The sequence below is a fragment of the Sinocyclocheilus rhinocerous genome, unplaced genomic scaffold, assembly GCF_001515625.1.
Source record: "Sinocyclocheilus rhinocerous isolate Xijiao unplaced genomic scaffold, SAMN03320098_v1.1 scaffold594, whole genome shotgun sequence".
Lineage (NCBI taxonomy): Eukaryota > Metazoa > Chordata > Actinopteri > Cypriniformes > Cyprinidae > Sinocyclocheilus > Sinocyclocheilus rhinocerous.
In genome coordinates, this window is record NW_015645059.1 from 2,331,160 (window position 1) to 2,357,514 (window position 26,355).

A 26,355-nucleotide genomic window follows, 5' to 3' on the forward strand; every position below is an offset into this window, starting at 1 on the left:
TAGTGACAGAAGAGAGCATGATCCTGCAAAAATATTCAAGCATGCAATGAAGTGGAGTCTGGGTTTGTTGACGAAATATAAAAAGTGCAGCATAACTAATGCATCTAATTTAGAGCCCTGAAGCTGTAATGTGCGTTTAAATATATCCACCGATGCACAATGAGCTTGAGTGGAAAGACATGTAAAGGTCCCTAAAAGGCCAATTAGTTGTTTTAAAGCGAGAATCCAAAGGGGTTGTAAGGTGAGCACAGGATTTGGCAGTACAAACAGGGAGTCTACAAAATCACTTCCTTGAGACACAAGTAGCACACACACAAGCACGCCCCTCTATGATTCATCATGACCCGTTGCAGTTGCACTTGAGTGCGAATGCATTCACAAGCATCTCCAGTTACCAATTACCTCGTAGATGTGTTGTATTGCAAATGCTCTAAACAGTGGAGAAACCAGTGTGATCATGAGCAGAGGGTGTGAGAATGTAACCAAAAGCTCTATCATAATCACCCCTCGCTCTTATGTTTAATACCCCCTCCCCGCAATCTAGCCTGATGCTGCCCTATCCCAGCTCTGAGCCAGCAGCTATTCAGGGAGGATGAAGGGTATGATGTTCACGAGGTTGGGATGTGTCCTTTTCTCTGTGGATCACACTTACACACCACAAGTCTATAAATCAACCTCACTCTTCAGTGATTGTAAACAATCTTTATTTATTTGTCTTTGTGTCTTCCTGACTGAATAATCTTCCAGTCGTTCTCATTGTCCTCTAGGCAAGATTTTCATTCTCATTTCTCTTTTCTGGCTATAGACTGTGTCCTGACTGTCCCTCTGATCAACTGAGTTTCTATTCCTGTCACCTTGGTGAGATATGACTTCTGGTGGCAACAGACAGAAATCCACAGTGCTGACTAACTCCCTTATTTATCAAGAGATGACCTCAGATCTGCATATCATAATAAACCCCCAGCCTGATCCCTCCCGCTCTGTGTTCCTATCTAGCTAAATGGAAAGGGCAACTAGCTCGAAGTTGTGTTTACCCCCCGTGGCCCCAAAATGTCTGCCCATCATTATCCCCTCCCTTCTAGAGATCTGGTAGAAAACACATGCCTATCTTGTTGAGGCAAAAGGTTTGTCTGCCCACTGGGTGGAGGAGAAATGGTTGACCCTCCCCTTTGCACTTACGCATCTGATGCCAGCAGAAGTCATGGACCACATCCCAACAGACGCGGATGGTGTACTGACCTTTTTATTTTCTTCTGTCTTCTTTAATCTCGACAACTTTTGCAGGAGGAAGTCGACTTAACCTTCTCTTTCTTTCCTCTTCCTTTTGTGCTTTGTCTTACTTTCATTCAGTCCTAAATTCCCTGGACTCCCTTATCTCTCTCCCTTTCTCTCCTAGTGATGAATTACTACCTGATGCTCAGCAACAGTCATGGAGAAGGTGTTTTGTCTCGGTACCAGAGCTTGCGTCTGGAGGGTCGAATGTGTGATGTTGTTTTGGAGGCAGAAGGTGTGGAGTTCCCTGCTCATCGCAGTTTGTTAGCCTGTTCCAGCGACTACTTCTGGTCCGTGTTTCAGGACTACACTCTGGAATCCGGTGCCCGTACTATCAGCTTGCCAGCCTTGTCATCTCTGGGCCTAGAGCAGATACTGGACTTCATCTACACCTCATGGATCTCACTGTCACCCTCCACTTTGGAGGTCACACTACAGGCTGCCTGCTATCTACAGATCACCCATGCTGTGGATCTTTGCACTCGGTACATCTCCGAAAGCATTGCTCCTGACAGCTGCTGCTTTTTTGCGAACATAGCAGCTCGCTACGGCCTTTCTGAAGCATTCGATGACAGCAACTCTTTTATTGGCAGTAACATGTGCAGAATACTTACATCTGAGGAATACAAGGCTGAGCTAATGGAGTTAAACATTGATTCTCTGCAAGAGGTGCTCGTAGCTGAGGAGATGCCGGGAGTGAAGGAGATAGACCTTCTGCAGCTGGTTTTGGACTGGCTAGAGTGCAACCCACAATCTGCCTTGCAAAGTAATGCATTGCTCAGTCGGATCCGATTTGGTTTGATTCCACCTAAAGAGCTGTCTCAACTCAGTGCACTTAGACCTGCTCTATGTACACCCTTCGTCCGCAGTGTAGTGCAGAAAGCACTTAACTACCACTTTCAGGGTCCCCTACAGCCTCTACTACAAAGTGTCCACACCAGCCTAAGAGCCACAAAGAGCAAGATTCTTCTGGTGGGAGGAGGACCAGAGGCAAACAGGCCCCAGAATCAGATCCTAACCTACGAACCTCACAGTAAGAAATTCCATCCGCTCTCGACATCCCTGCCAAATAAGCTACAGCACCAGGGAGTATGTGTTGTTGGGAACTTCCTTTTCGTACTAGGTGGTGAGGTGGTGCATGTGGATGAGGAGAACGAGAAGAGTGCTGTGATGACTGTGACTGACCAGGTGTGGCGCTATGACCCACGGTTTGAGCAGTGGGAGAAGATGGAGCCACTCTTGCAGAAGAGGGCACAGTTTGCCTGCTGTGTGGTGGAAAGTGTTATATTTGCTATCGGTGGACGGGGCCAGAGGGGTGAGCCTGTTTTGTCATCTGTGGAAAGGTACAATATGAGGGAAGGGTGCTGGCGCAGTGGCGTATCCCTACCATATTCAGTTTATGGGCATGCCTGCGCCACTATTGGAACAGGAATCTACATCTCAGGCGGCATCCACGTCAACAACCCAGAGAGTAGCAAAGAAGTGCTGTTTCTGAATGCCGTTAAAGGGTATGCCTGGCAGAGACTTTCTAACATGTCCATTGCCAGATTTGGCCACCAGATGGCAACAGTGAGGGGAAGAATTTACACCTTTTTGGGAATGTATGAGCCCTTCTGTGACATTGAACGCTACAGTCCTGAGCAAGACCTGTGGACCCGTCTAAAGCCCCTACTGAATGACCGCTTCTGCTATGGTTTGACCGCAACAGGGAGCAGACGTGTGCTTATGTTCGGAGGGAGAAAATGGCAGGAAGGACAGGAGGTGTGTACAACAAATGTGCTGGAGTACGACACGGAATATGATGCCTGGAGAGAAGTGTGTAAACTACCAGGACCCTTGTGTGGGATTCGGTGTGCCATAATGACTCTTCAAGACCCTCCGGAGACCTAAAAGTCAATTACAAACACCATCCCACATACACACAGACAAACAGATGGCTGTCATGGGGCAGAGAGAGTTGAAGGACAGGGGTTATCTTTGTGTCATGGATCCATGAATTATAAAGTGGCAGGGAAACAGGATTTCTATTTACCCAGATATAGAAGACCTTGGTGGGGGTATAATTCTGTTAAGTGTTTTACAGCAAGCAGTAAGGAGCTCCTGAAACTAGGTCACTATGAATAGAGAAAGTCATGACATTGATAGATGACTTGTCATAAAGACGTTGTCCTGAGAAATGGCATAGATCCTCTAAGGACACTGTAGAAAAGGACAGAACTAAGGATGGAATTTCAGACCACTGCACACTCTGGTCATTGCATCTTGAAAGGCGTAAAGAAAGGACAGACAAACAAATGGAAAAGTAATCTATATAAGGACAAATTTGGACAAGATTTGACTATTTGGCACTGCGTGAGGATCAAAGGTGACAGTCATAATGTCTTATGACAGAGAGACAGCTGCCATGAATGTTGGATACAGACTGTGAACGGAGGCTACACTCACAGACGCTGAGCGAGAAAGCCAAATTAGACCATTGATTTGGAAGGGTGCATGGGAAGTCAAAGTGGGCAAGGACAAGTATCAAGATCATTGAGTTTGTGTGGGATGCAGATGAGCCAAAGGAGGGAGGATGACGAGATTTTTAGTGAGCAATGATAAACAAAACTGCAGTCACACATATATCTGACAACTCAGGCCATGCATGGAAATCTAGATTACTCAACACAGATAATATAGTGTCATTAGAATACCAATATAAATTAAAGTGAACTGCAAATACAGTAGTTGAGCAGAAATCTTGTAAAACAGTGAGATACACATCAGTAGCAGAAACTAGGCTGGCATGTATTTCATCATATATTTCATAATATATAATTTTAGATGTAGTAGTAACCATTTCTGGGTTATATAAGAATAAATAGCCTTGAGTTTGTAAAATGAATACTGTTGGCATAATTCTACAAATGAATCAATGCAAATGAGTAGCTAAGACGGAAAAGCATAAATAAAAGATTTTACTGCTAAAAATTTCTTTTGCAGCTTGTGAGTTTCTTTAAAGTCTTTTGTACTCATTTATTGTGAACACAAATTTGTTGGTAATAATAGAAAATTAGTGAGATTTGAGTATGAGCAGCCTAACCTGGTTTGCCGATTAGACTAATGCTGATTAGAAAATCAGATTTTCCCTTCTGAACTGCCCAAAGAAAGGAAACCCATTGTCACCCCAAGACTCAGAACAAACCCAACAGTTCATCTCCATTCATTTTTGTAAGCTGAGTCCATTACCTTCACTGAACAGCCTGGAAACCAGCAAGCTTCTGAAAGAAAAAAAGAACAGCTTTCTAGGATATGTACACGGGCATCTATTTTAACCACCCATTGGAGAAAGGTGCCCTTACTCATTGCTCGACAGGATGGCCGAGCTCTCAGGCGATTGTTTATGGTCAGGCACTCACCTTTAAGCCAAAGATGGCAACATCCACGTTGGAAATGGCAGCTGAGAAACTGCCATTGATGAATGGGAATACTAAAAGATAGCTTTCTCCAGTTAGAATATAAACTTATAGGATTCACCAGCCTCAAAATTTTAGCCTCATTTAAGTGTAAATATCAAGCATATAAAAAAAATCCATAAAAAGTGCAAAAAATATAGCATGATTACATCCATAAAAGTTTATTGACTCTAGGTATAACCACACTGAAATCTGGAGAAAGCAACAAGTCTCTTTTTAAATAATGTAATAAATAAAGTAAACTTTACCAGGTTGTACTCTAAACACAACACATAGGAAACTGCACTGCCCAAATTACATGCCCTACTCATAATAAAGACAGGCAGCAGCACAGATATTGATGAACTTGAATGTTTTACGACAGCTTTGTTAAACAATGGGCTCCTAAAGAAACATAACATGGTTTTCACTAAATTAAGAATAACTTTGATATATTACTAAAGTAAAATACCAATAGACATCCATTCTAGCTATAAATCCACTGGTAATCACTTTCTCGAAGAGCTAATGCATTCCCATGATTCCCATGGATACATCAGCACCTGAGTCACTCACTGAGTCAAAATCAAGCTAATATTGTCTTAGATTACATACAGAATGAAATGTGCTCCATTATATCATCAGAGTCATACCTGAAATATCAATGTACATCATATAATACACATCTTATCATACAATAAACTCACTTCTGAACATTCAGTATGTTCCTAAAAATCTCAAATAAAGCGTTTTTGTGTCTGCTGAGCGCCTGAGTGCTTCTTGGTCTGCACAGCCTTCCTGACAGTTGAAACACTGACATTAAATCATTTCACACTGAAATCTGGAGAAAGCAACAAGTCTCTTTTTAAATAATGTAATAAATAAAGTAAACTTTACCAGGTTGTACTCTAAACACAACACATAGGAAACTGCACTGCCCAAATTACATGCCCTACTCATAATAAAGACAGGCAGCAGCACAGATATTGATGAACTTGAATGTTTTACGACAGCTTTGTTAAACAATGGGCTCCTAAAGAAACATAACATGGTTTTCACTAAATTAAGAATAACTTTGATATATTACTAAAGTAAAATACCAATAGACATCCATTCTAGCTATAAATCCACTGGTAATCACTTTCTCGAAGAGCTAATGCATTCCCATGATTCCCATGGATACATCAGCACCTGAGTCACTCACTGAGTCAAAATCAAGCTAATATTGTCTTAGATTACATACAGAATGAAATGTGCTCCATTATGTCATACCTGAAATGTCAATGTACATCATATAATACACATCTTAACATACAATAAACTCTCTTCTGAACATTCAGCGTGTTCTTAAAAATCTCACATAAAGCATCTTGGTGTCTGCTGAGAGCCTGAGTGCTTCTTGATCTGCACAGCCTTCCTGACAGCTGAAACACTGACATTAAATCATTTGGCAGCTTCGGTTTAGAAACAAAAAAAACAAATGTGACTGTGGTGTATCTACAAGCCATGCAGCAAGAGTTGTTTTGCTCTGAGAGTTTATAAAGATGGACGACCTCCCGAACTTTGACATACATGTAATTTCAGGAGTCGAGTTGCTGCTTCTGACAGATGCTGGGGTGAGTTCAGGGCAACAGCTTTGATCGGCCAAGCCGTGCGGCGAGTCCCTGGGCTGAGACCAGCGATGTGTCGTGATGACCACGGCTGTCATAAAAACTCACTGTTGTCTTGACATGAATGTCCCTAAACTAGCAGCACTGTTCAGGACAGCTGCATGGCAGCTTGTAGAAACTGAAAATTTGAATCCAAACAGAGGTATACAATACTGAAACATAACACTGTCCTTTAAGTTCTCCTAAACTTTTTGAGTTGAACACAATAGTCCATAAAAATGTCTTTGAAATTAAGCATTAAAAATGAATGGCACACCTTGTGCACGGATACACAATCACTTGAACGTACCGTCCCTGCTCACTCAAGGATGCAAATTTTTGCAATAGGAACATCACGTGTAAATCTGTTTTTGATTATGAACTCTCATTTGCGAAGAGACACATAATTTCACCTTATAATATCAGGAAACCGTAGTGAAGAGAGAACTTCCATAATTTGACTCAAGTTACAGAGATAATGCTGCTTCTGGATAATGGAGTCTGTGCAATTTTCTACCAATCAAAGCCCACACACTTCACTGAATGCTCATCCGTTATCAGAGGCTGAGTTTGGCAAGGCGTTACACTCTGTCGAGAAGTGTTCACGGCACAGGCACAGAAATATTCCAGGTTCAATACAAGAGGAATGCTATCTACAGCAATTTTAGCATTCTGTCAATTACCACATTCTATTATTTTGACTCATTTCTAACTGGGACAAGGCAATGGACCACAAGTCACACACAATATGTAGAAAATTATGTTTACAACATAATTAATTGTGAGTGTCATCTAATGTCATCTAAATTAATGTTTAAAAACTATTAACTAAAAATTTTAAAACAAATTTTAAAATGAATATTCATTTTCATACTGTACATTATAATTCTGTGATGCCTAAACTCACTTGTAGCATTTTACAGCACAATATTCAGTTTTTAGTGTTTAATTAAAAAAAAAATGTAATTAGACAAAATTGGATGAAATTTTAATGTTACATTTTTTTTTTTATTATTAGCTTATTGTATCAGCCACAATTTTATGATTTTTGATCTCAGTTCATCTCAAAGTTTCATTTTAAGGCTGAACAGTCAAAACAACATTTCAACCTATTAAACATACTGTAATTGTATGCCTCACAGCCTCATTTTAATTGATCAACATCAAAAACTCATAGATCCACAGGATTTAAACATTATGCATGATAATCATAATAATAAGCATTATTATTATTGGAGATGCACTGGTATATAAAAAGTGGCCGATACGAATAAGCCAATAATTATATCTATGTTATGGACAATAATTGATAAAATATAAAAATTCTATTCTGTTGTAAATAAATTGAAAGAAAAATCGAAATAAATCACAAATAAAACACTAAAATTTGCTGTTCATTTGCAATCAATGAATTGAATTTAGGCATCGCAACATTACAATGTACAACGTAATATCTAATTTTGTCTGCAGTTGACTGATACAATCAAAAAATGATAATATGGTAGACTGTACATCCATAATAATAATAATAATAATATATTTCTTATAATAAATAAAACACAGTTAAAACAAATTACAACTGAAAGTCCATATCCAATCTTTTATCTCTTAACTGTGAGAAGTCTATAAACTTTGTAACTTTTGTAAGATAAGCACAAGTATACCAGAAAAGGTCTGTTTACACAGAGACAAATCCACCCTCAGGAATTACCAGAAGTTCTGCTCCTAGAAAAGTCTCACAAGGATTATTTAGACAAATACAATCTGCACTTTTCTGTCCATAAAATTGCCTTGCCCCATAGACTTCCATTTTAAGAGCATTACTACGGGTCGAGCCAAAATGACTGACTGTGGAAACTGGCACCGAGCCAAAGATGCAGTCAATAGAACTGATCTGATTTTGAACCAGGAATATTCCTTTAAAGGCCTTTTCTTGGTATATCCAAACACTCTACGGAGATTGTGGTGAGATGAGACAACCACATCAGTGTTCCATGTTCATGCACACGCACACAACTTCCACACAAATGTACAAGTGCTATAAGTCGGGGCCAGCCGATGTATAACAGCAGATCATAAATATATAGTATGATACAGTAGAGTATATAGTATGCTAAAGTAGCATATAAACATGGCAGATAACTTGTGTGATGACCGTCTGTGTGTCCACTGAGAGATTTGCTTCAAAAAGACAGACAAACACAGGTACAGTGTGCCAGTCGGTGTGTTTAGAGTTCGAACGGCACCTCAGATGTGCATTTCCTCTCAGAGTCCGTAGCTTCCATTTCCACGTTCAAGCGCTCTGATTCTACCTCGGCTTCCTGTCTAGTGGTGGTTTGGCCAGGTTTGTTCTCGGTGCGACGGCATTGTCTCTCCTTGTCTGAGCCGCTTGGAGGACTGGTAACCACGGCAACCCCGTGTACAGAAGTGGCATGCTCTGAAGCTTGTGGGTTGCGAGTCGAGCCATTGAGAGAGCTTTGTTTGTACAGCTATCTGTGCCTGCGTAAACAATGTTTTTCAAGTATTTAAAAAGCACATGTAGACTGAGTCTGCGATTGCTGTCAGGATGTGAAAGTACAAGCAAAAGTGAGAAGAATTTGTGTTTATGGACCTTAATCAAGGAAGATTCTGTATCAAATTTGACATCAGTTAAAATAAGACTGTGAGGCATAAAAGTAGGGCTGCCACTAACGACTATTTTTATTTTGATTAATCTATCGACTAATTTATCGATTAATCGATTAATCTAAACAATTAATTTCCCACAAAAAAATCAACAATTTTAAAGAACATTTTATTAAACTTGCAACTTTGCCATTCAGTAGTGTACCATAAAAAAGTATAAATGTAAACAAGCCATTGACGGTTTAATAGGTTAAAATGTTGGAGACCTTTGTGTCGACTGTTCAGCCTTAAAATGAAAATTTGGGATGAACTGAAATCAAAAATCATAAAATTGTGCCAATAAATATATAGTTCAGTCATGAAACTCTAGATGGCGCATTCTGATGGGGTGTTTACGTAACTGATGATATTCAGAGAGTTAAACGACTTGGCACAAGCTGATTGGTTCATGCTGCATATGCAGCCAATGAGCTTACTGCCTTCCTTTTATATGGCTGGCTAGCATTCACTTGAGATTCCTGCAGCGCGCTTTCAGAGTTACTCTGAAACTCAACAGCTAAGATAAGTAAACGGTTTTCACTCTGTTTTCTGTGCATTATTGCGTTCGTCAGATGTACATTTTTAAACTCGAAAACATACAAGTGTAAAACTACGTGCAGAGTTCCTGTACTTGCTTGCAGCAGCAGCAATAATCTACAACTACAGCAATAACCAACAGCAGCAGCAATTCAGCAGCAGCGTAGCAGATCTGTTCCGCCAAGACCAAATACATTAACATTGTCATATCCATCACCATGCTAAAATGTTCCGAGAGTTGTCATGATTGAACTATTTTTATGCCCAAAATTTAAGAAGTCATCCAATTCTTCTAAATACATTTAAAATAATTAAGCACTAAATAGTGTACTGTAAAATGCTAAGCGAATTTAGGCATCACAAAATTATAATGTACGTACAGTATGAAAATGGATATTCATTGGGTGCATCTCAATCAGCTCCCTTGTTCAGTAGTAAGGGCACTGATCAGGGAGTCTGCCATTTTAAGGTGCACTGGAACTTTCGCTCCCTGAAAAATCCCACAATGCACCGCAAAAACTAGGGAGCATCGGCGCTCACTATGCTCCCTTACCAGAAATAACATCACATTTCTGAAGTGTGAAACATAAACCACACGAGTCAACACAATAGAAGATTTGAAAAGACGGACCTTTTTTTATATATTTCAACATAAACACACATCGCTAGACAGGTAATGAACACATCTAATTGTCATTTATAATTAATATTTGGCTGAAATGTTGTACGAACATGTAACAGAATGATGTGTTTAAAGAGAATAAAAATAATCTAAAAATTAGATCTACTGATTCACGAGCTCGGGAGTTAGGGAGCTGATTGAGACGAACCCATTTTAAGATTTGTTTTTAAATTATTAGTTAATAATAGTTTTTAAACATTAATTTTAAGTGAGTGTAGATGACAGGTAATCCAAATGTAAAAATAGAAGCGCATGCACAATTAAATATCAAATATTGGCTGATATATAAAAAATTGCATGATACATTTAAATTTAAATTAAAAATCTTTTAAATAAAAAAAAAACATGGCTATAACTGATATGATACTAATATACTGTGATCCCTAGAAAATACGGCAAAAAAGTGTGAATATATTGTGATTCCAAATATATTCTCTGAATATTATAGAACATAAACACTATATTTCATAACTGAGCAAGAAAATAACAAATATTAACTTGCATTGCTTAAATGGATACAAATAAATATGAATAATGACAAAGAAAGCCAAACTTGACAATATTTACTTAAAGTGCACCCTGTGCATGTAATCTGAGATGCCCTCTTGGTTAATTTTATATTGATTATTAAATAATGTAACTTATTTACTGAAATTATAAATCTTGAATCACGCATCAATGCATTATTATATCCCTAAATGTTAATTCTGCAAATAAATATTCCTCACAGCCTCGTAATTAAAATGCAAACAGTCCACAAACACCAATTCAACCCTTACTTTAGCTTGAACGTCCAGCCTAATATCCATGGAAGTGAGACTGTGTCCGTTGGTTGTGAGCGACAACTACTTCAAATAATGTGGCGGCATTTTTGTGTAAAGTGATCGAAGCGTGCGTTTGTGTGCGTCAGACGTGTGTCTCGATGTAGGAGTGTGTGTGTGAGAGGGAGGGCGTGCGAGGGGCGGGTTCAGGTGTGGCGGCAGGGCTTGGCTCTGAGGCGGGGCTTGGCTGACGGTCCCGCTGCGGCTCTGATGAAAACAGCTCCATGTAAACGTTCTTCCATTCCTGGAACTCTGAGGATGTGAGCTTAGGATTGGCCAGCAGCTATGGCACCTGGCGGAGCCTAAACCAGGTTAACCCACACAGGAAAGCAGGGTTCAGAGAAGAGTTTGGCCTTACCAATGGTCATTAGCTCATTTAAGTTATTAGCTGTTATTGTTATTAAAGACCATATCAGACTAGCTAATATTAGCTGGTCAACATAGTGATTATCTGGTCTAAGCCGGTAATTGGCTCATCTAAACTGGTTATTAGCTGGTCAACATGGTGATTAGCAGGTCTAAGTTAGCCATTAGCTGGTCTAAACTGGTTATTAGCTGGTCAACATGGTGATTAGCAGGTCTAAGTTAGCCATTAGCTGGTCTAAACTGGTTATCAGGTGGTCAACATGGTGATTAGCCAGTCTAAGATGATCATTAGCTGGTAAAAACTGGTTATTAGCTGGTCGACATGGTGATTAGCTGATCTAACATAGTCATTAGTTGGTTTAAACTTGTTATTTGCTGATCAATAAGGTGATTAGCTTAGGGTGACCATACGTGCCATTTTCCCCGGACGCGTCCTGGCCAGGATTTCTATATTGCCTAAATTAGCTGGTAATTAGCTAGTCAACATGGTCATTAGCTGATCTAAGATGGTCATTAGCTGGTTTAAACTATTCATTAACTGGTCTAAGATGGTCATCTGGTTTTAACAGGTCATAATCTGGTCATTAGTGCATCATTATTGGTTTTGGAACCTTTCTTTTCTTTTGACCAACTGTTTATAATACCCACAATGCAACTGGAGCGTAACAGCCTGGGGTTGGGGTTGGTTTATGGGTTTCACAGCATAGGCACGGACGGACTGACCCACGGGAAGACCCAATGGCACCAGGCAAAGCCTAAACCAGGTTAACCCCCTGAAAAGCAGGGTTCAGTGAAAAGTTTGGCCTTACCAATGATTATTACCTTGTTTAAGTTGGTTATTAGCTGGTCGAGATAGTGATTATCTGTTCTAAGATGGTTATTAGCTCATCTGGACTGGTTATTAGCTGGTCAACATGGTGATTAGCAGGTCTAAGATAGTCATTAGCTGGTCTAAACTGGTTATTAGGTGGTCAACATGGTGATTAGCTGGTCTAAGATGATCATTAGCAGGTCAAAACTGGTTATTAGCTGGCCTAACACGGCTATTAGTTGGTCTAAGATAGTCATTATTTGGTTTAAACTCGTTATTAGCTGGTCAACAAGGTGATTAGCTGGTCTAAGATGGTCATTGGCTTGTCTAAGATGGCCTAAGCTAGTCAGTAGCTGCTCATATGCTGGTTTAAGTTGGTCATTAACTAGTGTAAGATGGTCATTATCCTGTCATAATCTGGTCATTAATTTGTCTAAAATGGTCATTAGCTCATCATTAATGGTCCACCTTGGATCCTATGTTTTGGAACCTTTCTTTTCTATTGACCAACTGTTTATAATACCCACAATGCAACTGGAGGCTCTGCCCCAACATAATAAGCACAGTGTAACAGCCTGGGGTTGGAGGGGGGGTTCACAGCATAGGCACGGACTGACTGACCAAACCATGGGAAGACCCAATGGCACCAGGCGAAGCCTAAACCAGATTAACCCAACACAGAGAAGCAGGGTTCAGAGTTTGGCCAAAACCCTCCTCCCACACCAGACAGAGAACTCCGTCTAACATGGATGGGATTCTGGGATAGCAGTTTGACTTAGTCATTGTGTCAAAATGGACTACAAAAACACACACACACAAAATTCCTGCTTTCCCCAGAACCCCACAGACATCGGACAGACGGAGAGGGACGGACGGGCAGACGGGACAGATGAAACAAACAGGCACACACGGTGCAGTGGGACCCATGCGGCAGCAGAGGTCAGATACCTTTAGCGTGCTCTGTAGGATGCGGAGATGATGCAGTTTGTCATTTAGCTGTGGATCGTTGCAACGCCGGATGAAAAGGTGTTTGTACTCCAGACGGGTGGAAAGGCGGTGCTCACCAATAGGCGACAGACTGGCACGCTCCAGCGCCCGGTACAAATCACCAAGCGAATCCACCTGCCCATGGCACTCCTGCTCCCCGCCTGTGGGGGGCGCCACAGAAAGCCAGAGTTAATGAGGGGTGGCTCGACCAGCAAGGCAGAATTTTGAGTGGGATTGGATCCAGAAATAAACAGATTGCAACATTTAAACTGTGCATTTTAATGTTCAATCAGGTGTGTAGGCTGGTATTTGTATGCTGATGATGCTCGGCTCATTTATTTAGTTCGTTAGTCTGGGATTGTGAAGTTAGAAAGAGAGAAATGACATAAGACCTGGACGAGAAGTGTCTTTCATCAGGTTGGCATAGATAAATTCTTAATCAGGCTCAGATTTATGTAAATATGGGAACATTTTCTTTCGTCGTCTCGGTTTTTATCTGTTATCGTTTGAAGAAACGGGTGCTGGGTTTCTCTCCATCTCCGTCTGTCTGCAATGTACACACACACACACACACACATCTGCCCTTCTCAATGTGTTTAACACTTTCCTGCTTAAAAAAAAATCTATCTTAGAACTGAAGAGGTATTTTGGAACAAGTTAGATAGTTTCTAAGATTGTCATTACTGATCTAACATGGACTAAGCTGTAAATTACCTGGTTTAAGCTGGTCATTAGCATGCCAACATGATAATTATTTGGTCTAAGATGGTCATTAGATGGTCTTTCATGATTTAAATGGGTCATTAGCTGGTTTCAGATAGTCTAACATACTCTAAGATGGTCATTAGCTGGTTTAAGCTAGTCTTTTGCTGGTCAACATAATCATTAGCTGGTCTAACATGGTCTAAGCTGATCATTCGCTGGTCTAACAGTCTAAAATGGTCATTAGATGGCCTAAGATGGCCATTCCTGATCTAAGCTGTTTAAGCTGGTCGTTTATTGATCATCAGCTGGTCAGCATAATCATTAGCTGGTCTAACATGGTCTAAGCAGATCGTTTGCTGGTCTAACAGTCTAAAATGGTGATAGGATGGTCTAACATGGTCTAAGATGGGATAGTCATTTGCTGGTCTAAGATGGCCATTCGCTGATCTAAGCTGTCTATTAGCTGCTTTAAAGGGTTAGTTCACCCAAAAATGAAAATTAGCCCACAAATTACTCACCCTCAAGTCATCCTAGGTGTATATGTAAAGGTGTATATTAAAAATTGTTTAAAAAAAAAGTGTCTCACATGGCTCCGGGGGGTGAACAAGGGCCTCCTGTAGCGAATCGATGCATTTTTGTAAGAAAAATATCCATATTCAAAATTTCTTACAAAAACGCATCGATTCGCTACAGGAGGCCTTTGTTCACTGTATGTGCCGTGTGAGACACTTTGTTTCTGGATGGGCGCTTTTTATTTAACTTCTTTTGGACTGATGCATGCAACACCCGCTGAGTGGCATTAAACAGCTTGAAAGATCAAAGACAATTTTTCATATAACTCTGATTGGATTCGTCTGAAAGAAGAAAGTCATATACACCTAGGATGACTTGAGGGTGAGTCATTTGTGGGCTAATTTTCATTTTTGGGTGAATTAACCCTTTAAGCTGGTCATTTGCTTCAGCGTCAGCTGGTCAACATAACCAGTAACTGGTCCAACATGGTATAAGCTGATCGTGTGATTTAAGCTGGTTATTACTTGGTCAACTCAATCATAATTATTAGCTAGTCTAATATGGTCTTTAGATGGTCTTACGTGGGTGGTCTAACGGGTTGAGTAAGTGCAGTTTGGTGATGGTAGACACCTAAAGAAGAACATTAAGACTAGAAGATAGATCTCATAAGTGTTTAAAATGACATGTTCAATTAATTTAACCCAGCCACCTTTCAAAGCAGAGAAAAACTCCCTTAAGGCTACTCAGGTTTGGCAATCAATCACTCTGACAGACATTCTGTCAAGCGGGTGGCATGTTGTGCGTTTCTTTGCTCTTTCTGTCTGCATGCGTACTGTATATGCAGGTGATCATGTGTTAGTCAGGATATAGGTTGAGTCACTCCAGTCCTGTTGTTGTAGTGTTTGTGTAGGTAAAACATGTGGGCCATGAACAACATCTAGTGCTGGGACTTATTAGCAGATACTGTATGTAGGGCGTGTATTTAGACACTATTTTGAACAACCACAAGAGGGCAGCAGTCCCACACTGCGCCTCCCACCACATGCAGCAGATGCAGGGTGTAATATATGTCGCATTTGGCAATGGAATCAAGTTTGAATGAACACTGAATAAGGAGGTTATAACAGAGCGGCTGTAGATGAAAATCAGTTGAGTACTAAAACGATTTGTGAATAAAGTCTAAATAATTATTCATTCCGGCATTATCCATTTATGCACCAAAGCCCCATACACATGTCTGATTATATGCCAAAAATCATTGGAAAATCATTGTCTATTTAGATCAGTAAGTCAGGCCACGTCTCTCTAACTTTTTTAGCATATTACTTTTTGTATATTTAGTGTGCAAGCTGGCATGCCCTGCTTTTATTACACGCCTGCAATAACTTGAAAGAAAAAGCATTTTATCGACCGCTTGGTTAGTCATGTGACGGATTACAATAACAACGACTAAACCGAAGTAAATCAATGAAGTTTTAAAGCTCTTTGTGATTCTTTTAGAACTTGTTAAATGGCACAGAACTCTGAAAACTCTGGCATTGCACGACACAATCTTTTTCTCCAGTTGCCGGGGAACATGCGATTGAGAGTCACGATCAATAGGCCATGCCTCTCTTCTCTCTTCAGTATGTAGTACAGCATGCATGGGCTCGGTGGATGACCAACAGATGCCCCTTACTCCTCCAGAGAGATAGAAACAGAGAGAGATAAAAGACACAGATAAGAGGGAGACTCATTAAAAGCCACTGGGATTATATATAGAGAGCTGCTGGAGATCCGAAAATGGGGAATATTAGAAGAGAAAGTTGGGGAAAAGCCAATGGGAAGTGAGACAGGCAGATTGGTGGTGAGATAGTGGAGATGGGCAGCGAGATGGGGAATATAGATGGTGAAATGGCAATGAGCCATGAGGCGATAGACTGCGAGACGAGGGGAAGATGAAAAGCAACACAGGGAGATAAACAGAGTGGTAATCCAGCAGCAAATGGGTGGCTTCCTGTGAGGTTTGTGGAGAGAAATGAGTCTATCTGGACACCAGACCAAACAGAAAACAGGAGAGAATAAATAGTCTATTCAGAATTTACTGCTAACTACAAAGTTAAAGCAATAATCCATGAGGCAGAGTATTACAGTCATTTAAAAAAGTAAAGTAAAAAGTAGTTACATTTACGGTAATAATCCAAATAAACAATCATTCCTCCAAGTAATAAAGTTCATTTGCATATCTGTAGGGATTTTATGGTTGTCAAGCAAGTAGTAATATAGAATATAGACTGTTGTTTTATAATCAACAGTGTGATTATGCACTATAAAACGAGTTCTTCGAAAGCTGATTAACAACCAGGTATTCCCAAACTTTTTTGTCAGTGTGAAGTACGGCTTGAGAGTTAATATTTCAATAATTTAACATCATACTTGCATGTTCATAACTTTTTTATGATGCTTTAATGGTCAAATGACATGCAGATAAAGAAATTAAATATTTTGCCATTTGCAGTGCTATTTTTTATTTTAAAGTATTTATTATCATTTTTATTCTAAATTTCAAAATCATTTACTTCATTAATTTAATTAATTATTAGCTTTTCATCAACTCACAAACCCCCTGCAGTTCCCTCATGAACCTTTGGAAAACCTTGGTTTGGTCTGAAACTATTTTTATAGAAAAAAAATCATGCATAATCAATTTTAATATTTTTTAAAATTAATATTAAAATATAAATTAATATGAATACAAAGTTAAATTTAAGAAGCTAAAATGACAAAGTTTAAGTTCTGCTAAATGTTTTATTGTCCCTCGGGGGAACAATTAAAATGTAAATTAAATGTATTGTAAATGTAAATTAGTATCCATGTTTCTGATTTATACATTCTTAAGCAATTTTCGATTTGTGGTCGTGATACATGTCCAGACACTAAAGCTGAAAACTAACAGGCTTACAGAAATAACTATAAAGACGCACTGTCCTTGTAAATCAAAACCAACTACGGTAAAATAAACTGAAGTGGGTCAGGAGCTTGTGACAGAACCACAGCAATACTGCAGGGTTAAAATGAATGTCATAGGAAAGAGCATGCAGCTATTTCTGGAAGATGCCTGCATGCGCATGTGTGCACGTGTGTGACAGAAACAAGTGGACAGATCTCAGTGGGGAACCTCACAGCACAGCTAAAAAAAATCTGCAACTAAGACACTGTTTATGCTTCATACAGCACCAACACACACTCAAACAGGGAAAAAGAGGAAGACACAGAAGCTAAGAAAACACAGGACGAGATATAGACAGAAAAAGAGCCTCAAATCCCTGCACACGTGCCTCTGTGAGAGCACTGCTCTTACCAATTTAATATTGAAGCACTCAAATAAATTCACACATGCACTAGAATAACTCTGCTGTGCCTACTGTTCTCATAATAAGAGGGGTTATTAAAATCTAATAGAATGTGGTAAAGAGGTTTTAGAGGACTGATTTGAGCCGATCTTGTCCTCAGAACAGTTTATTTTCTGCCATGCACAGCAACTCACGTTGCAAAATAATAAAGGGTATTTAGTAGTACCTTTGCAAAAGCCGGATCAAGTCACATCCCACCATTTCTCATCATTACCAATTTATGTGTCAATCAATTATAAAAAATTAATTAAACCAATTACAGAGTTCATGGATCAGGGGAAATTAAACTTGAGTCTTAATCTGACAGTCCTAATCTAAATAAATAATTATCAATCATTTATAAATTTATTAGCATTTGTCCTGGCAAAAAAAAATAAAAAAATAAAAAAATAAAAAAAAGTTACTAACAACAGTAAAAAGTATAATTTACATTTTTTTTTAAATATATAAACAAATGTATAATATATAAAAAGATACTTTTATTTACTTCTACATAGATATGTATACACAGTGCATTCAGAAAGTATTCAGACCCCCTTCACTTTTTCTCAATTGTTATGTTGCAGCCTTTTTTTCCTCATTAATCTAATGTACCAGTACTTAGTTGAAGCACCTTTGGCAGCAATTACAGCCTTGAGTCTTTTTGGATACATCGAAACAAGCATGGAACACCTGGATTGAGGTATTTTCTGCCATTTTCAAGCTCAGTCAGGTTGGATGGGTACCGTCTGTGGACAGCCATTTTCAGGTCTCTCCAGAGATGTTCGATAGGGTTCAAGTCAGGGCTTTGGCTGGGCCACTCACAGAGTTGTCCCGTAGCCACTCCTGTATTGCCTTGGCTGTGTGCTTAGGGTCATTGTCATGTTGGAAGGTAAACCGTTGCCCCAGTCTGAGGTTCTAGACTAGGTTTTCATTAAGCTCAATATTTTGGTACATTGAGCTTTTCTTCAATTCTGATGTGTCCCTCAGTCCCTACCGCTGAAAAACAGCCCCACAGCATGAGGATGTGACCAGCACACTTTACTTTTGGGATGGTACTGTGCAGGTGATGAGCAGAGCTGGTTTCCTTCTAACATGATGCTTAGAATTGAGGTTCATCAGACCAGAGAATCTTGTTTCTCAGAGTCTGAGGGTCCTTTAGGTGCGGTTTTGCAAATTCCAAGTGTGTTTTCATGCGTCTTCACTGAGGAGAGGATTGAGTTTGGCCACACCGCCATAAAGCCCAGATCGGTGGAGTGTTGCAGTGGGTTTTTTCTTCTATAGGTTTCTCCCATCTGCATATATGGTCATGGAGCTCAACTAGAGTGACCATCAGGTTCTTGGTCACCAGTCTAGACAAGGCCCATCTCCATCAATAGCTCAGTTTGGCTGGGTGACCAGCTCTCGGAAGAGTCCTGCTTGTGCCAAACTTCTTCCATTTGAGAATTGTGGAAGCCACTGTGCTCTTGGGAACCTTCAGTGCAAAATTTTTTTTTGTAGCCTTACCCAGATCTGTGCCTCAATACAATCCTGTCTCTGAGCTCTGCAGGCCGCTCCTTTGACCTCATGTCTTGCTTTTCGCTCTGATATGCATTGTCAGCCGTGAGGCCTTTTATAGAGAGGTGTGTGCCTTTCCAAATCATGTCCAATCAATTTAATTTACCACAGGTGGACTCCAATCAAGGTGTAGAAACATCTCACCAATGATCAAGAGAAATGGGAGGCACCTGAGCTAAATTTCAAGTGTTGTTCCATGTACTTATGTAAATGTGTTATTTCAGTTTTTCTTTTTAATAAATTTACAGACATTTCTAAAATTCTGTTTTCACTTTGTCATTATGAGGTACGGAGTGTAGATTAATAAGAAAAAAAAATGAATTTAAACAATTGTAGTATCAGGCAGCAACATAACAAAATTTAAAAAAGTGAAGAGGGTTTGAATACTTTCTGAATGCACTGTATATATATCCCAAGACCCAACCCAAGTATCAGCGGTTTGGAGATCTATTATATTTTGGGGATGATATATACAGTATGTTATATATATCTTATAATTATGAACCACTGTTGACCCACCGTTATTGATGCAGTGTGAGCGGCTGAGCTCCCTACGGCTGGGGTCCCGCTGTTCTGCCATGCTGGCGGAGGGTGTGAGGAGGGCATGCAGGCCGCTATCCCGAGGCAAGGTGAAGCTGCGGGGTTTCCCGGCTGCATTAACGGGGTCTCGGAGCCTCTCCCCTTCAAGCATTGGGAAGGGACCGTAATGTTCCTGCATCAGTGTGCGTTGGGCAGGCAGAGTGGATTGGCGGCGATATTCCGGAGAAAGACCCGCCCCTGGCTCACAGAACACAGCGTCTTCTAGGGGCAGGGTCTGCAGGTAGTGGAGGCCTGAGCTGGTCAGAGGGGTTTCAATCAGGTCCTGCCATGAGCGCCGCTGGCTGGCGGACTTCCGAGCTGGGGAACCTCCTCCACTGCTGCTGCCCCCTTGTGGTTCGGAGCGGTACTCCTCGTGAGAGGAGCGAGACTGTGAAGTTTCTGTGGATGAGAGGCGGCCATGCTTGGGTTCTAGGTAAGGACTGGCACAACTCACCTGGTTCTGTGTAAGAGAAAAACACGAACATTAGGTTAAACCCAAGTATCTGCTAGATTGTAGTAAGCTTTTACACAACATCGCTCCTATTCTCAGGGGCGCCAGCCACCTTTGTTTCTCTTATTTGGGGTACCAAAGTCACAAAATGACCCAAAGGAAAGGAAACACTAAGTACGACTGATTTTGATGCTCATCATGTAACTACATTTTCAAAGGTATAAATCATTCATGCCCCTTAAAATTCACTAGGCTTAAAAATCATGAATGGACACAATGCTTTTGCTCTTCTGCACATATCACCTTCAGGCAAAAGGCAAGAAAAAAGTGTGCTAATGAAGAAACTCAGAGAGTAGACCAGGCCCCTGAATACCCGCTCTCGTCTAAGACAAGCAGATGAATAATGAACAGAGAGAGAGCTCTGGTTTCGGTGAAAACTGCCGAATATAGAAAAATGAAGGGATAGGGGACAGAGGAGTGGAGGGAGAACCTGAAGCTGTGTTAGTGTGAAATTAGACTCTGAATATGGGCCAACCGCTCTTCCAACTTTCAACCAGTTGGCAATGTTCCAAAAAACAGGTTTAATTTTAGTTGCGATAGAACAATAGAATGATAGATAGATAGATAGATAGAGATGCTTTGTAATGTCATGAAAAACAGACAACTCTGGAGATCTAATAGTTAACAATGTCAGTGTATGTGTGGAGGAGAAATGAAGGAAAGAGGGGCCTTGTAGAAGGAAAAAGAAAAGGAAAGAAAAGCGTTTAATTCATGTGTCTTTGTTTGCTCTTAAATAAAAGCTTTGCTGCTGTATGTGGCCTCTGGCTGACCTGCCCTGCAGTCCTGCACTGAAAATACACAAATCACAGTGACTCTTAACCAGTACACACACACAAATTAAACCACACACATTCAGGAACGCATACACATATAATGGCATATAAATATTAATATAATAATAATAATTTATATGCTTAATTTTTTTCACATTACTACATTGAGTTTTTTTTTTTTTACAGTGATGAGAATTGTCATAGAAATCTTAAAAATAGGCTTTGTTTTCTTCACAAAACAAATAAAGAATATATTTTTATCTTTTGATTTTGTGTGAAATATTACTCAATGATTAATATGACAGGTTTCATAAGACTTGCCAAAAAGGAAATAAATATCCAATACTGTCTATCAAGACCACAGGGTAAATGTAATAGTGACTCACAAAGACTGAGAGATACGAAGAGAGTAGGGATGGGTGATATCTTATAGCTTGCGATATACCGGTAAAAATTCTCCCCCCGATAAGAATTAGTCTTCCCACGATAATAACGATAAAGTCTAGTTGTTGACATATTTCTGTGTGCGACAGTGCGGTGCGACTGGCGGACGTGAAATTGAGGAGTATCGCTAAATGAGGAGCTCGAGCTCCTTTTACAATCTGTAACTGGTTTGGTTAGGGCTGTACAGTGCACACAAATCGGTCTGAATTAATGTAGTACAGTAGCACGTGTGTGATACAGTTTTGCATGTGCATGAGCCTGTTTGCAAACCTGTTGTCCAACAAAGATATCATTTATTGACATGCTTTTTCCATGTCGATTAGCATATTGCATTATAAATATATTTTCCTTATAAAAATAGGTACCCAAGATTGAAGAACACCGATAAACCATATATTTTGTGCAATCGTATGTTTATTGTCTTCAAGTTTCATCAGTTTTCATCATCAAATTTCTCTATCTCCGTTGTGCGTTTTATTCAGCGATAACTGGATACCTTCCTGGAGCGTTGTCAGTAGTATTACTTCTGATATGGATATGTGGAGTTTCTGCGCAAGGGCGCCCTCCGGCTTCCAGTATGAATTAAACAGTAATTGCATTACATGTGTACTCAGTAATGCTCACAACACCCTATTTGGGGTAAAAATAGGAAATATAATACTTTTCTCTAAAGAAACAGGATTCCCTGGATTATCGTCATTATCGTTATCGCAATAAATACCAGAAATATCGTGATATATTTTAAAGCCCATATCGCCCATCCCTAGAAGAGAGACAGAAAGATAAGACTCAATCTCATCGCATCTCTACAGTTGGCTCAGAGATAAGGTGGTCTGACTCATTCACACACACACACACAGTCAGTGACGTGGTAAGGCCAGGTCTGGGGGACGGCACTACAAAACAGCTCTTTTACCAATGCCAAATGTCAAGCATTATGAAGCCGTGCTATTGTGTGGGATTACACAATGAGAGGGAGCCGTGTGTGTCTGTGTGTGTGCTGGATGCTGACTCACTGAGGGTGGCCGTGGGTACGTGTCATAAGGGGGCGGTGGGCTGTCTTGCTTGGGCGTCGAGGGCGTCTCATTGTCTTCGTGTTCACTTTCACTCCAGTAGTCTGCTGGAAGAGAGAGAAAGGAACATGCAGGGAGTCATTAGCTTGTTGCAAAACATTTCCATAAAGTAAACAATAATTAAATTAAAGCCTCGGAGATCATGTGGGGCACAAAGGCACATGCAGGTTTTTCAATGAGAACCTGTAGTAAAATGCTCTACTGCACAGTCCCTAGACCTTCACTATAGCCTACCCTGATTTGTGATGTCAAACACAGGTAGGAAAATCCAAGACAAAAGTCCATTTTAAAATACGTACGAGAGTTTTGCACACCGGTCTGTTATTGTGGTGACATTCCCACGCCCTGAAACGTGACGCTGAACGAAACGAACTGTGATTGGTTGTTTGACATGTCGGTCAAACGGCCTCATGGACGGGCCTTGGCCAATGAAAGCTGCCATGGATTCCAGACCTTCAGCCGTCAGTCTGAAGGTCTGGCTATGCGAGACTAAAGTTTGGCTGGTTAGCAGGTTACCCCCTGCTGGCAGATGCTGTAATTACACCATCAAGTTCTTAAAAGCATCTTTCTGCATTGGTCATTCAAAATTGGCAGGTAATATTTTTATGGATTTGTTGATGATTTGCCAGTACTTGATTCTTTTAAAAGCTTAAAGGGATAGTTCACCCAAAAATGAAAATTCTGTCATTAATTACCCCTGATGTCACATGGACTATTTTACCGATGTCCTTGCTACGTTTCTGGGCCTGGGAACATTACAGTTGTGTTGCTGACTATGGAGGGTCTGAGAGCTCTCGGATTTCATAAAAAAATCTTAATTTGTCTTCCGAAGATAAACGAAGGTCTCACAGGTTTGGAACGGCATGAGGGTGAGTAAGTAATAACAGAAATTGTATTTTTGGGTGAACTAGCCCTTTAAAGATTCTATGCCGCAAACTTTAAATATTTCACATACTTTTGAAAATCCAGCATTTAGTTGATCCTGATAAGCGCTCGTCATCACAGTTGTAAACACGACGGCTTTCTTTTTTCATGAGGGGGTTTGGCATCACGGAATCTTTGTTTCCAGGCGGAACGTTAAAGAAGGCGACACGCACGTCTCCCGGAAATCCTGTATAATTCAACCAATCCGATGACAACTTCGAAACTCCTTAAGTGTTTCAAAAGTCAGTCAACGGTCCGTGGGCGTGACGTCTGAGGCTGAGACTAGTCAAACCTTGACCTCTGTTGTGGACTTGTGGATCACATAACATCAGTTTACCTGAAACATACCTACTTTCCTTCCTTTTTTTTTTTTTTTCTGCATTGGGCTATTTTTTAAACATCTCAACATCCTATGAAGATGATGTAGGAAATGTTTAAGTCGAACATTCACCACATTTTGCAAATGCATTTGATAGACTTTACTGTAAATGTCTATGTTAATGTAAATGTTTTAAGTTTCTAATATTTCATAACTTTTTATCAAAATTTCAATATATAATATACAATATATATAACCTTTCAGTGAGACTGGCTAATGTATGCCAGACTTCTCCAATCCCTTCATTTAAACCCTGCCCCTCCACCGTTGACTGCAAGCTGACCTTCATTTTTGAGTGCAACACCCTCATCTCAAAAAACTAATCAACAACCAATGGATAGAACCAAGTTAGATAATCTGTTACACTTGTATGTACTTTACAATTCAGTGCGACTTTAACTCACCACAATACTCAGAGATGGAGTTTGAGACGCTCCACACATGATAAAAATGATAAATGATAACTGTTTGTGTGGAGCATCATTTACTGTGAATGGAGGCGCTCTGAGATGCATGTGCATAACCTACACGCATGTAAATAATTAAAGAGCATATATTTAACCTGCATTGCATGTATTTATTTAATTGAATCATAACATTTGTAAATTCACAATAGCATTATGCTTTATTATGCTTTTTAAATGGTTTTAATATATCAGCTAGGGCTGGGTGATTTTTCCGAATTTATTGATTAATTAGGATTTAATGTTTTGCTACGATTTTATTTTTTAGAAATCGAGGAATCGCGATTTTAAATAGAAATATTATCAAACGTTAGAATTAGACACTTTGACAATATGCCAATGATAACAGTAAAGAGAAAAGAATGATCCAACCGCATGTCTGTGCATGTGATTAACCACTCACGTGTGGCGCACTCATATCGCTAGGCGCCATTCACACAGAATGCGCTTTTGTGTTGACAAAGATGAAACACGGGCAGTGGAATGGGAAAAACATGCAAGAAAATGGGAGTGAACTTCTTTTAACTTGAGCGCCGCATATTTAGAATGACGTTTAATATATTAGACGCTGCAAGAGATGCAAGTGCAACAGTCAAATGTGTCCATGTTTACATAGAAAAAAACAATGGAAAAGGAGCGCAAGCGAATAAAAGACCTGTAACTACTACTGTATGTCTGATATTTCATGTTTGCATCATGGTGACAGGCTGAAAGCTGCTGCTTTTACAGAACATTTATAGTTAATAATAGTCTACTGGTGTTATACCTTCAGTCATTTTGAATTTGAATTACGTTGACTTTTAAGATTTTTTTAAAGCATTTTTCTCATATTATTTCTGAACATATAATATGTATAAGAAAAGTTTGTGCAAGATGAAGTTGTAGTTCAAGCATCTTTTCCGCAAAAATATTTAACAAGTGATTAACATTTACATCATGTTGACAACTGTACTACTAGAGAGTTAATAAAGAAAAAGTTACTTGAATCATGTTGTAGTTACATTTTCAAGTTGACTAGTTAAAAATAGGGATGCACCGAATATTCGGCAACCAAAATTATTCGGCCAAACACCGAAAGAGATTTTTTTGCTATTTTCGGCAGAATAATTTCGGTTGCCGAATATTCGGTGCATCCCTATTTTTAACTAGTCAACTTGAAAATGTAACTACAACATAGGCGTAATTTGCGGGTGGGACGGTGGGACATGTCCCCACCACTTTTTGCCAGGGTCGATATTGTCCCTACCACTTTTTGAAAGTAATTGAAAAATATATTGCGGAAGGTATGTATTAAAGGGAACACAAGATCAACAAATCATTCTTCATAATCTAATTAGGGTGACAAAACAACAACAACAACAACAACATTTGACTCCTTGTGCATGCATAACTCCTAATAACGACGTGATTTGCAGCTGTCGCTTTTTTCGTAATGTCATTAGGCTATAGCTTTGTATTTTAAAAATGGAGAACTTCCTTGTGCTAAGTAGGCCTGCCCTCTATTAACGATTTTTCTAGTCAACTAGTCGCACGTTATATTAAATTTATTAATATAATAATATATTAACCATACTTCAATATAGGCTATAGGCAGACGTATTAGGCTAGAGCCTATTCCGCGCTCAAGCTCGCGCATAAAGCAATTGCCTCAAGAACGTGTCGGGGGAAAAGAAGACATTTTAATTATTTATTAATAAACTAGTGCTTTCTGAGTCAGTGTCGGGTGCAAAGATGAGGTTGCCGAATGCCGACGCTGACTCGCCATCTCCACATGGACGTGCCTTTAATAGAAATGCACCTTTTCATACGGACTACAAAATTAAAGAATATTACAAAATC

At 39.8% G+C, this 26,355-nt stretch overlaps 2 protein-coding genes across 3 annotated transcripts in view; one reads left to right on the forward strand and one right to left on the reverse strand.

Annotated features, from left to right (window-relative positions):
• Positions 1-26,355, reverse strand: part of LOC107705276 (connector enhancer of kinase suppressor of ras 2-like) — a 124,430-nt gene that overhangs the window by 5,224 nt on the left and 92,851 nt on the right. Inside the window, exons 18-21 of one of the 2 annotated variants that reach the window (XM_016508505.1) lie at positions 22,693-22,796; positions 19,889-20,408; positions 13,185-13,384; positions 12,764-12,893 (exon numbers count right to left, since the gene is read on the reverse strand). In XM_016508505.1, the coding sequence (XP_016363991.1) occupies positions 12,831-12,893; positions 13,185-13,384; positions 19,889-20,408; positions 22,693-22,796 (887 nt within the window). In that variant the 3' untranslated portion in view covers positions 12,764-12,830. The remainder of the gene's footprint in view (positions 1-12,763; positions 12,894-13,184; positions 13,385-19,888; positions 20,409-22,692; positions 22,797-26,355) is intronic. The other variant, XM_016508507.1, reaches the window with a different exon arrangement.
• LOC107705277 (kelch-like protein 34) lies at positions 1,399-3,323 on the forward strand. The gene has a single exon (XM_016508508.1). The coding sequence runs from the start codon at positions 1,399-1,401 to the stop codon at positions 3,160-3,162; it is 1,764 nt and encodes a 587-aa protein (XP_016363994.1). The 3' UTR covers positions 3,163-3,323.

What these genes read in the sequence shown, in the direction of transcription:
- LOC107705277 (XM_016508508.1), top strand. Translation starts at nt 1,399, where the DNA reads ATGAATTACTACCTGATGCTCAGCAACAGTCATGGAGAAGGTGTTTTG.